This window comes from Sesamum indicum, linkage group LG2 (assembly GCF_026168435.1).
Source record: "Sesamum indicum cultivar Baizhima isolate 11 linkage group LG2, ASM2616843v1, whole genome shotgun sequence".
In the NCBI taxonomy this organism is placed as follows: domain Eukaryota; kingdom Viridiplantae; phylum Streptophyta; class Magnoliopsida; order Lamiales; family Pedaliaceae; genus Sesamum; species Sesamum indicum.
Genome location: NC_142658.1, coordinates 11,191,457 through 11,204,928, shown reverse-complemented (window position 1 = coordinate 11,204,928; position 13,472 = coordinate 11,191,457). Strand labels below are relative to the sequence as shown.

The 13,472-nt window shown below is 39.7% G+C and overlaps 1 protein-coding gene across 1 annotated transcript; it reads right to left on the bottom strand.

Moving 5' to 3' along the window:
• Positions 1-8,970: 8,970 nt before the first annotated feature.
• LOC105155477 (spermidine hydroxycinnamoyl transferase) lies at positions 8,971-10,602 on the bottom strand. Its single transcript, XM_011071356.3, has one exon. The coding sequence runs from the start codon at positions 10,514-10,516 to the stop codon at positions 9,155-9,157; it is 1,362 nt and encodes a 453-aa protein (XP_011069658.1). The 5' UTR covers positions 10,517-10,602; the 3' UTR covers positions 8,971-9,154.
• Between the last annotated feature and the right edge of the window lie 2,870 nt (positions 10,603-13,472).

Here is a 13,472-nt window from a genome sequence, read left to right as displayed (position 1 = left end):
TTCGCATTGATAGAGTTGGACTGCCCATATAAGTTCATCACTAAATCAAAGGCAACCACATGTTCTTGTGGGTCCTTTGTCCCATCATATTTCGCAAGATCGGGCATCCTGAAATTGGTGTTCACAACTTCCCTCAATATTTTGTTGCAAAATGGTGAATTTTTATTATGTGAAACTATCTCTCTCCTCTTCTTTAGTTCGTTAATTTGTTTTCCCAGCATTCGTATCTGTTTTCCTACACTATCAACTTCAGCCCGCGAGATCGCAGGTTCACGCCTCCGGCTTCCACCTCCACTACTTGAGCCTACTATTGACGAGGCGGCTATGCGTTAAGGTTCTAGTCCTCTCCTACTTATGCCTTCTGATATCCTCTCTACCTCTCTCTCCTTCATTATTCTTCTCATTGCTGTTTCTTTTTTAGCTGGCATGGTAGCTTTACGTTCATGTGCCATTATAGCATTTCTCCTCGCCTCCTCCATCATCCGCTGCAATTCAGTTTGTGTTAATTGGATCATTCTTTCCTCTACTCTCGATGCTCCCTCGATTTCTGGAACATTTTCCCCCGAATGTCCCTCCATATTAATATTTTGTTTTATCCTCAGACGTCCCGCAGACGGTGCTAATTTGTGCTGGCTCGTTTACGTGCGATCACGATCAACGACCATGATCTTACCCACGTCTCACGAGGCGCCTTCCGCAAAGCGCAACGTGTGGCTAGTAGTCCGCTGATTACTTCCGCCAATCTCAACACACACTCCCGCTCAACACTAACGCAGCGCACCGATAGGAATCACAATAGGGAGGAACAATCCAACAACAACAAATTGCACACGAGATTTCAGAAAGGAGCTTTTATTAATGCTGAAAAATGCGTATACAGTAAACAATGATGCTAGAGCAAGGAGATCGCCTTGAGGGGTACTCTAACACGTCACTATGCCAAGCTTCTTATATTTATTCCCCTCTATAATAGGCTAAAAAAATAAATCCTATTGAGAGCAATAGATATTGAAAAAGCTGAAAAATGCACCTCAGAAGACGTAACGTCTCCCTGAGCAATCTAAACAACAGAAGCAAATAACAAAGCAGTACAAGACCAACACCTATGACTCTAAGACTGCGGATGTCCAGCGTCTGTCGATGAAGGTTGATTGGTCGGTCATGTAGAACGGTTGAGTGGCAAAAGTGCACGTCAAGGGTGCCGAGTACGCGGGCGGCCCTGACATTCTCCCCCACCTGAGATAGCAACGTCCCCGGCGCTATGGAAGCATGGTACGCTTCGACAAGGGGTAGAAGCGTCTTTAGGTTCGTCACTCGCTCCCAAATGTTCTCCTTACTGCTGCATCCCCTCCATTTCAGCAAGTACTCTGTGTGGTCTCTCTTCGCGGTACTCGTCATTCAGTGATTCAGGATTATTTCAGCCACTTTCTCCTTAGTCTTCGTCAATTCAAGCTGTGGGCGGCTGGGTTGATTACGAGTGTCGTCTTTCTTATCTGCTAAATACTTTTTCAATTGGCTCACATGGAAGACGTTGTGGATCTTCCACCAGGACGGCAACTCCACCTTGTACACCACCGTCCCAATACGCCTAACGACAGGCAAAGGGCCAACACACTTCTGCATCAACCGAAGATCTCTCCCCCTTGATGACTTTGACAATCTCGGATCTGGGACCTTTACCAGCACTAGATCTACCGCATTGAGCTCGATGAAGCGGCGATTATGATCTGCATACTTCTTCATCCGCTTCTGAGCTGTCTCCAAGCAACTTCTAGTGATATCGACGTTCTTCTTCCACTCCTGGGAGAAACTTCGAGCAAGATGGGATCTCACACTTTGTGGGGTATCAAGAGTGTGAGGAAGGAGCGGTTGTTGCCCTGTAACGATTTCAAAAGCGCTCTTGTTGGTGAAAGAGCTCTTTTGAGCATTGAAACACAGTTGAGCAACATCCAGGAGCTTTAACCAATCCTTCTGTGTGCCTCGCACAAAGTACCGAAGGTAGTCCTCCAACATAGAATTAAAGCGTTCTGTCTGACCATCGGATTGTGGATGATAGCTCGAGCTCATAGAAAGTGTGGATCCGAGGAGTTTGAACAGCTCGGTCTAGAAGACGCCAGTGAAACGGGAATCTCGATCATTGACAATATCCTTTGGTACTCCCCAATATTTGACAATGTGCTTGAAGAAGAGATGAGTTGTCCCTTCCGTCGTAACATGTTTGGAAGCTGCGATAAATGTAGCATATTTCGACAAGCGGTCCACCACGACGATAATAGAGCCTAAGTCCCCGATCTTAGGCAATCTTGAGATATAATCCATGGAGACGCTCTTCCATGGTCGCTTTGGGATGGGAAGTGGTTGCAGCAAACCATCCTTCTTCTGATGGTTTGCTTTGTCCTGTTTCCATATTAAGCAAGTGCGGATATACGTCTCGACATCATCCCGCATCTGTGGCCAATAGTAGGCCCTCTGCACCAAGGCATACCTGCACTCCTGTCCGTCCCGCCCAAAAAGTATCGTGGCATTCCCAAATGAGTGATTTCCGTAGGTCCCCGCCTCTCGAAACATATACGCAATTTTCCTTGATCATCAATAATCCATCCTCGACCCAAAATTGTTGAGCCTTGCCCTGCTCGACAAGCCGAATCAGGCCCTGTGCTGCGGGATCTCTCGGTAGTAACTCCCGCGCCTGATCCTTCACAGAGATAACAACTGCGCTAGAGGAGAGCGCTGCTATCGACTCCAAATTCGCCAAATCCGCCCTGCGGCTCAAGGCGTCTGCTGCATGGTAGCTGGAGCCGGCCCGATACTCCAACACAAAATGAAACTCCGATAGTAACTCCTGCCAACGTGCCTGCCTACTTGTCAGCCTCAACTGCGACATGAAATAACTCACTGCAGTGTTGTCCGTCCTGACCACGAAGAGAGAGCTTAACAAATAATGCCGACATAGCCGAACACAATGAACTATGGCTAGCAATTCTTTCTCGTGCACTGAATAACGCCGTTCAGCATCCTTCAACTTTCTGCTCTCAAAGGCAACTGGATGGCCATCTTGCATTAGAACTCCTCTAAGGCAAAGTCTAAAGCATCTGTCTCCATCAAGAATGGTTTCGACATATCTGGTAAGGCCAACATAGGATCTGTCACCATCGCTCTCTTTAAATCATCGAAGGCAACTTGCCATTGGGGCGTCCAATTCCAAGTCTCTGTCTTCTTCATTAAGTCCGTCAAAGGTCGTGCTATTGCGGAGTAACCCTTCACAAAGCGCCGATAGTAGTTCGCTAAGCCGAGAAATGAGCGCAAGTTATGAGCATCGCTCGGCAGTCTCCACTCCTCAATAGCCTGAACTTTCTTGGGGTCCATCCGAATGATTTCTCTCTCCACAATGTGCCCTAAGAAACTGATGCTCTCCCGAGCAAACGAGCACTTCAACACCTTCACATATAGCTCGTGCTCGCGGAGTCTCGTCAGAACCTGCCTCAAATGGTCCTCGTGCTCAACCAAGATTCTACTGTACACCACGATGTCGTCTAAGTACACCACCACAAACTTATCAAGAAAATCGTGAAGTACCTAGTTCATCAGGGTGCTGAAGGTTGCGGGAGCGTTAGTCAGGCCGAAAGGCATGACAAGAAACTCGAAAGCTCCGTACCTCGTGACAACTATCGTCTTCGCCTCATCGCCCTCCTTGATACAGACCTGCCAATAGCTCGCCCTCAATTCTATCTTTGTAAAATAGTTCGCCCAACTTAAACTGTCGGAGCAGTCTGCCACCAATGGTATCGGGTACTTGTTCTTCACAGTGATCTTATTCAGCGCCCGATAGTCACAACACAAGAGTAGGGAGCCGTCGGCCTTCTTCTGGAATAGGACCGGCGCTCCATACGACGACTTAGCGCGTTTGATGATTCCGCTCTCCAGTATATCCTTCAACTGCTTACTATGCTCCACAAGCTCAGGTTGTGATATCCTGTACGGTGGAGGTCTCGTGCCAGGCACCAACTCAATCTCGTGATCTACTGACCTCTTTGACGGTAGCTTCCGAGGCAGCTCGTCTGACATCACGTCCTCAAACTCTTTCAACAGCTTCTTATATCGCCAAGGATGGGCCCTAACATCTCCTCCATCTACTCAAAATGAAGAGTGCACAAGTAGGATGGCTCATTCCGCTTGCGACCCTTCTCAAACTACATGGCCAATAAATTCTTCTCTCCTGTGCGTCCGGCCAAGGTAGGGATGACACAAGGTTTAGCTCCCATCATCATCAGCGAATCAACATGAGGTAAGATCGTTATACGTGTATCCTATAGAAATTCAAGCCCGAGGATAAGCTTGAAGTCGTCCATCACTACCACAGAAATATTGGTCTTGCCCTCATAAGCACCAACCTTAATCAGCACAGACTTGGCCACACCAGCAATGGGTTGTGCGGTCGAGTTGATCGCCTTCACACGCCAACTCCCTTCTCCAGCACGAGCCCGAGTCTCGCTACTTCGGCGCTCGCAAGGTAGTTGTGAGAGGCTCCAGTATCAATAATGGCACTGATCGACTTGCCATGAATTTTCACATCAACAAACATCAACCCTTCCTTCCTAGGATTCCGGTGCTGAACTTCTTCTTCTTTTTCCTGCTGTTTCACAGTAAGAACAGTGGCAGTCTTTCTCGCAAGGGGTGGCCCAACTCTCTTTGCCGCCACCGTGGACAATGTACTACACCATTGGGATACGGAACCCAAATTGTCCTCATCCTCCTCCGAGTCATTCTCGCCACCTACCAATGCTTGTGGCTCTACACTCTTCGAGGGCGACGCCTAGTCGGTAAAGGTCGCCAGTGCATTCAGCAATTGTTTCTTTGGACACTCCCAAAATCTATACGGACCATCGCATAGGAAGCACCCGCTGCTCTTCTACGGTGCCCCCTGCCTATTCTCCTGGAGCTTGTTCCTGCCTGAATTGCCGTAAGAGCTACTCTGCGCATGGGGCTTCTCTCCCCCACCTCTGTTGGAATTACTCTTGAACAATCTCGCCTCACCCAACTTATTCTGCACTGGACTAGGCGTCATCTGCCTATCCCTCCGAGTCTCTAGAGTAAAATCTGCCAAGCTTTCAGCCGCTGCCATAGCCGTACTCAAATCAGTCACCCGTTGGCATTGCAACTCAAGTCTCGCCCACGGTCTCAAGCCTTCCATGAAAGTGAACAGCTTGTCCTTCTCCAACATATCTCGGATGTTCAGCATCAGCGCTGAGAAAGCTTTCACATATTCCCGCACGAAACCTGTATGCTCTAGCTTTCGCAATACCCGCCTAGCATTGTACTCGAAATTCTCCGGGAAAAACTGCTCTCAGATCGCCACCCGAAGAAGAGCCCACGTATCAAGCTGCACTTAATGGGCCTATATCTCCGCATACTTGGTACGCCACCACAGCTTAGCATCACCAGTCAGGTACATGGTTGCAGTCGACACCTTCTTTGCCTCGTCCTGCACCGTTGGCCGGAAGAAAGTACTGTTTCATATCAAAAAGGAAGTTCTCGACCTCCTTCGCATCATGAGCACCACTATAGGCCTTCGGTTCAAGAATTCGAAGCCTAGCACAGGGGTCATGAGCAACAACAAGGGTGCTACTCACAGCACGTTGGAGCAAACCAATCTGAATGGACATCTGCTTCATGTCAAGCCGCATTTCGGCAAAGCCATCGCCTCCAAAGGCACCAGCCATCTCTTGAATCACTTGCCGACATTCGTTCAGTTTCGAATTCAACACCGTGTTCTCAGATTCCAGAGAAGAGACCTTTTCCTCCAATTCAGTCAACCGGGAGTGTCCGCCCTCCTGGTTCTCAACTCTCTCGCTAGGCGAGGCTGCGTGTCGCTGGCTCTCCACATCTTGCCCCGACACTCTCGCAGCAACAACATTCACTTGGGTCACCGCAACTCGCCTCGGCCCCATCTCGGCACGAGGCTCTGATACAACCTCTCACGAGGCGCCTTCCGCAAAGCGCAACGTGTGGCTAGTAGTCCGCTGACTACTTCCGCAAATCTCAACACACACTCCCGCTCGACACTAACGCAACACACTAACAAGGAATCACAATAGAGAGGAACAATCACATAACAGCAAATTGCACACGCGATTTCAGAAAGGAGCTTTTATTAATGGTGAAAAATGCGTATACAGTAAACAACGATGCTAGAGCAAGGGTATCGCCTTGAGGGGGACTCTAACACGTCACTATGCCAAGCTTCTTATATTCATTCTCCCTATAATAGGATTAAAAAAATAAATCCTATTAAGAGCATTAGTTATTGAAAAAGCTGAAAAATGCACCTCAGGAGACGTAACGTCCCCCTGAGCAATCTAAACAATAGAAAGCAAATACCAAAGCAGTAAAAGACCAACACCTAGGACTCTAAGACTGCGGATGTCCAGCGTCTGTCGGTGAATGTTGATTGGTCGGTTATGTAGAACGGTTAAATGGCCGAAGTGCACGTCAATGGTGACGGTACGCGAGCGGCCTTTGATACCACGTCACCTCCCCGAATTTGATAAAACCGAGGATAAGACAAGAAGGTGAAGCTAGTCGGGTTCATCCCGACAATGACACTTTGATGCTTAAGTCAGTTAGAGGTCGAGAGAAAATGGTGTGAACTAAGTTTGCGATTAAAGTAATAGAAGTGAAGATACCTCTCTCTAGTGCGCTTAGGGGTATTTATAGGACATTCATGGATTCCACCACTTGACATGTATTTGGTGCCACCTATCCGGGTTGATATGCAGGTCGGATCCAAACAACTTAACCCAACTGTCATGATCATAATCCGATGCGACCAGCGACCTACTCCTCGACCTCGGAATTTTGTCCTCAAGCGAAAGATTTTCCTTGCCTTTAATAAAATATTCTCCTTTTGCATTTAGCAGTAAAATCCCTATCACAACATAATTTTCTTTTTGCTGTTCTATTTTATATGGCAAATTGTTGGTCCATTCGCATTGCGTCAAGTCATTTTCATGGCTAAGTTATCATGCATGCTTGCATGTTAAAACATATGACTATCACTGAAACTTGACTTTCAATACTTATAACTTGACTTGCATGTTAAAACATATGGATATGACTGAAACTTTACTCGTTATTGATTATGTATATCAGCAATTGAAACATATTTAATATAAATAAATAATTACAATTTTGTTATATTTAATTACTAAACTAATTGAATGAAAATAAATAAAATAAATAATTAATTGAAAATACTCTAAATGTATATGATTAAGAAAGTATTGATAAAATTAATTTATAAAAGAATAATTATTAGTGAAAGAAAGAAATATAGTTAGCTATGTTTAATTTAGACGGTTGACATTTTGTCGACCATTATAATTACTGTAAGAGTTTCTCTTTAATAAATAATATATATGTACGTATACTATTGGTCCAATAATATGTTTAATGGTAAGCGAGTTGTATCCTAATATAAATTTTATCCAAGTGCTCAAAATCTTGGAGCCACACCTGTTGAGAGAGATTGAACTCATGCGCTCACTTACCGAACAGGATAATTATATTTTGCTATTCAAACTATAATTTTCATTTTGATATTTAAATTTTTTTTTAATTAATTTACAATCTCAACTTTATAAAATTTTATATTTTGCCATTTATAACTATTTTTTATTAAGATGGTGTTTGGCTAAACTTTTTTAAAATATCTTATAAGCTCCTACATCTTATAAGATGTTTCAGAAACTTATAAGATGTTGGATCGTATTCTAAAAATAAACTCCTAAAGTTTTTGGATAGAATAAGATATTGAAACTTATAAGATGATTTCGTATTATAAAAATAAACTCCTAAAGTGTTTGGATAGAATAAGATATTAAAACTTATAAGATATGAAAACATCTTATAAGATGTTAGGGTATTTGGCATAATAAGGTCTTTTATAAATGGTAAAATAACTAAATTAGGCATGGTACCATTAGAATCAAATAAGTTGTTCTTTTTCGACATATTTTTCTTTTAAAAAAAATAAAACGCTTCTGTAAATAGTGTACATTTATTCAATTCTAAATAAAAATTTAATAGATTATCTTTTTACAATAACAAAAAAAATATGATGAATTATTACCTACATTTTTTAATAAAAATAATATATATGTATATTCATGCTAGTCGAATTTTAATATAGATATATAATTGATATTTTTTTTGTTAATACAATGATTATTTCTAGTAGTATAATTTATAATGTCTTGATTTATATTTTTTAGTAAATATACTATCAATGCTAATCTTATTTTATATTTAACTAAAATAATTTATTATTTAATAATAAAATATTTTTCTTTTTCGGATGTTATAAAATTAAATAATAAAAAAATATTTTTTAAATTCTAGACAAAGAAAGAGAGAGAGAGAGAGAGAGTGTGTGTGTGTGTATGTGTGCGTGTGTGTGTGTTTGAGAGCGAGAGAGAGAGAGAGAGAGAGTGAGGAGAGTGTGTGTGGGTGACAGAGAAAGAGTGTGTCTGAATTTATAGATGGGGATATTTTTGTCTCATGATATATTAATTTCATATAATTTTATAAAAAAAAATTAAAAAAATTAACTTTTTTTTTAAAAGCTTATAAGATTCAAAACATCTTATTTTGAGATCTTATAAGCTCTTTAAGAAAGCCAAGCACTTCATTGGAGCTTGTGAGCTCTTTAACATCTTATAGGATGTTTTGAGGAGCTTATAAGCTCAGCCAAACACCCTCTAAGTCTTTTACCAAAAAAAACATCACATACAATATATATGTGATATGTAATGGTTATGTGATTTCATATTTTTCACATATACGCAACATATGATGTTTTTTGAATAGATAAATCAATAAAAAATGATTATATATGACAAAGTACAAATTTTACAAAATTAAATTAGTAAATCGACGTAAAAAAGAAGAGATGTTAAAATATAAAAATAGAAATAATTCGAATGTCAAAATATAATTTACGTTTTAAGTTATGAGCACATGCATCTGGATTACATATATAAAATACAATCCATTTCATGCACTTTTGTAACATGAAATATAAAAGTACAACGGGTGATTGAACCACAATTTCCTGAGTTTAGTTACAGAGAATTTCATGCTTCATGAAAATGTTATATTACTTATCAAATATGTCATAGAAGCACTTCTTGAAAGCATCCATATGCTCTTCCTGCAGCCATATTGCCACCTTAAACGAACCATCGCCTTCACGCCCTGGAATAATGAACGTTTTCCCGTCAAATCCCATCGGTCCAGGCCCCAGATGGATTTCATTTCCCCACCCGAAATCTGTACCGTAGAGCGGCAAAGCCGTCCAGCTTATGATTGCCAGGTTTGGATTTCCATAGAAGTCTCCCTTTGGCCTGCCATTGTTGTCCAGGGATCGAAACCGGCCCACGTCCGGCAAGCCTTTGAGGTAGTCCAGATAAGCTCGCACTGTATCATCGGTGACTTTCTCCACAGCTTCACGGATTTTCCTGGAAGCCATGCCCATGGAATTTGTCAGCAGGTTTCCTGATTTATCGGTTGCTTCTACTCGAATCAGGGCGTTCCCGAAGTAGTTTCTCGGCAGAGCTGGTTTCATTTTGTTCCGGAAATCAGCGACGAAGTGGAGGCTGGTTTGCTGCTCGGCGATGTGGCCACGGGCCTTGCTGGTGCACCGCCAGATGTGTGCGGCAACCGCCTCGAATCTGCTGTACCCACGGCTGCCTTCGTTGCCGTTTTCTTTGTAGAAATCCAGGTTTGCCTTGGCCCGGAGTTTCTCGATTTGCAGTTTGGTAAGACTGAGAAAGGCCACGGAGATTGGCTTTTTTCTCTGTTCCAGGCTGTCTTCCTGGCCTATTAACGTAGGTGGGGGACGTAGCACTGACGGATCGAATTTACAATGCACAGGCTTTTCAGTTTCCAGGGCCTTCCGATCAAGAAATGGAGGGATGACGGGCCCCACGCCACGTGCAAATTTCGTCCATTCATCGATGAAATGGAGAGCACTCGGCCCGTCAGCCATGACATGGGATATCCCCAGGCCAATGCTAAGCCCGCCGCACCTGAAACGCGTCACCTGAACTATAACCAAAGGAATCTCATCAATCGGAGTGGTGTAATCCACCGACGGAATCAGAGCCTGGATCGCCGGACTAGGGGTAAAATCACCGAAATCCTCCACCGCCCCCTCGGACTCGGCCTCAAAAATCGGGACCCCTTTTCCATTGCAGTGAAGCTCCACCCTGCTTCCCCCCTCCGCCGCCCAGTTCAGCCGGCCAGCGAGCGGGTAAAACAGCGACAGGGCTTTGCCAAGGGAGTCTTTCAGTACAGAGACAACATTCACAGCTTCCAACTTGTTGGAATGCCTGTAAAAGTAAATTGTCGGGGTGTGGGTTATGTCTTTGATTTGATCACAAGAGTTCAAGTACATAACCCCGTCCGGCGTCAGCTCCGCCGGCCGGACAATGTGAGTAGCCCTGACAACCACCACCATATGGATCTCTCTTTGAAAATTACAGCAGAAACGGAGAGGTGGAATTGTTATATTGCTGACGGGAAGGAGAATTTGTATAGATCAATAATCCAATGCAGACTTTATACTGAAAGATAAGCCTGTTAGCATTGATTGGTTACGATCCCACTTCAAGTTTGAAATATTAAATTCCAGCAAGTGGACTTTCTGAAAATTGATCCGGTAACTTCCACATGCTGAGTGCTGTCCCATTTCCTAACGCGCTTCAAGTGGAATTTAAATAATATATCTTGTGCAAGAATCCAGAAATTCTTACCCATTTTTATCGGAAGTGACTTAATTATACAATAAATATAATATTTTTAAGTATAATTAATGTATAGTTGAAAAAATATAATTTATCACATAATAAGTGTATTACACTTATTTTTTAATAGATTTAATTCAGTCAAACTTAATTTATATAAAAGTTTCCATATACTTTAGGCAAGAATGATGTATAATAATCAACTTGTTTTAAAGTTAATATCTTTAATTAATTTGCTCAGAAATTTTTAGAGTTAAAAAAAGGTGATTTTAATTTAACTATTTTCATTTTTTTTTTTACATTTTAAAGAATTAGTTAAAGACTGGCGATGTTAGATGGTCACTTTCATTGAAGAGTTATTTCGAAATATAATATTAATTATATATTTTAAAAAATAAAATTTTGTTCCTAAAACTCATGATGAATAAGGTTTGGACGAAGGCGCTAAATAATTTTGTTTCCATATACTTTAGGCAAGAATGATGTATAATAATCAACTTGTTTTAAAGTTAATATCTTTAATTAATTTGCTCAGAAATTTTTAGAGTTAAAAAAAGGTGATTTTAATTTAACTATTTTCATTTTTTTTTTTACATTTTAAAGAATTAGTTAAAGACTGGCGATGTTAGATGGTCACTTTCATTGAAGAGTTATTTCGAAATATAATATTAATTATATATTTTAAAAAATAAAATTTTGTTCCTAAAACTCATGATGAATAAGGTTTGGACGAAGGCGCTAAATAAAATCAAAACACACTGATATATGTGTATTCTATAAAAATATAAATAAACATTAAAGAAATTTTTTCTTATTTTTTTAAATATAAGAAAATTAAAACAAGGAGAGCCTTATTTCTTGTTCTTGTCTTTCTCTTCACTTGCGTCATGAGTTTGTGGAATGGAAAATTCTAATTCGGTGTGGTTTATTATGATCTAAATTAATTATATAATAAGTGTAACATATTTATTATATAATTAGAGTATAATTTAATAAAAATAATTATTTATATTACAAGTGTATCACATTAATTTAATTTAATCAAATTTAATTCAGATAATTTCTTTTTTTTGTTTTAGAACCTGTCCTAAGTACATAAGATTATTACGAAGTAATGACATTATATGGCGTGGATTGCTTGAGTTTGAGTTAGGAAGTTGGTAAGGCGTATTTCAAGCACAAAAAGGTCAAAGATGATGTCGGGAAAATAATGCAAACCACCTAACAAAGCAAACTCATCACTTCTCAGTTTACCAAATTTAATACTCCCAACTTTTTACATAAAAAAATGAAATATTATACGAGTTGCTAGACTGGTGGGATTTAGTCGAGCGCAACTATCATTTTCTTTTATTATTATTTTATAGAAATAATTTTATTAATTTATAATTTATTTACACAAATTATTTTTATCGTTTATATAATTAGAGAAATTATTTATGATAGTTTAAAGATAGAGATAGTTTATATAATGAAATTGACATTTCTATTAGGCGTATGTGTATCTTTTCGAAATGTAGTATTACTTTATGTAAATGATCGATGATGATATTTTTCATGGGTGTACTGTAATTTTTCAAAAGACATGGATGATTTATGTAAATAAATCACGCCCTTAATCTATAGTGTATTTGCACAAATCATCCTTGTCTTTTACACAATTATAGATCCATCCTTGACAGCAAAAAATATTAGTAATTTTTGTAATGATGTTGACGCTTCTAGAGTGCATGTGTAATTTTTCAAAAAAAAAAAATTATGAGTGAAAATAATATTTTAAAAGACATTAATAATTTAGGTAAATAGATGTATAATGTAATTATTCCTATTTTATAGTTCCATTTTTAATATGATATGTTGTAAATATTATATGTGCAAGTAGTAAGTGTTTGTTGGATTTATGATTGTATTTTGACCAATCAAGTGGGCAAAAAGTCTCGGGCTTAGGAAAACTTGACAGGATTTAATGTGAATCGTAGGACGATCTGTCGAGTTCCCACCAAAGCTGCTGCTTTGTTAGACCAACCCATTACAGTTCAGAAGTTATCATATGTACGGATGTCTGTAAAGAGGTTTTATTCATGTTGGATAAATATTCTTTATTAAAAAATATATTTTCTCTTATTTTATATATGAATATCATTAAAAAATTATAATAAATCAATATTATTAATTATGTTGGATTATTGTGAAATTTGAGCATGATTAGTGGATGTTTTGTTCTATTTTTTTATTATAGAGAAAATATTTATCATAATTTTTAGTTAGCTAATGTTTTGTTGAATAATTGCTATATTTTTAGGATTTGTTGGCCAGATATTTTCTAGGCTAATTATGAAACTATAAGAACATTTTTTGTTGTCAAATTTTGAGTTAATTACACTTAAATCTTTTCTAAAAAAGTAAAATTACAGTTCTTTTTAAAACAGTTCTAAAATTACACTTACACTTTTTTCGAAAATTCACTATTTGTACTTGATCCCATTTCATTAGCCTTTGGACAAACACTGCAAAAATAAAAAAGCGGGATTTGAGACGGATAGGACGACCATTTTGTATCTCGTTCCAATACCTTGGCACTTTTGAAGAACGAAAATAGGTCGTTGACGTTACGATCCTTCTTGTTTATGTTTTGTGGTTTTGGGACGGCACAACTGTTATAATTAGAAA

What these genes read in the sequence shown, in the direction of transcription:
- LOC105155477 (XM_011071356.3), bottom strand. Translation starts at nt 10,516, where the DNA reads ATGGTGGTGGTTGTCAGGGCTACTCACATTGTCCGGCCGGCGGAGCTG.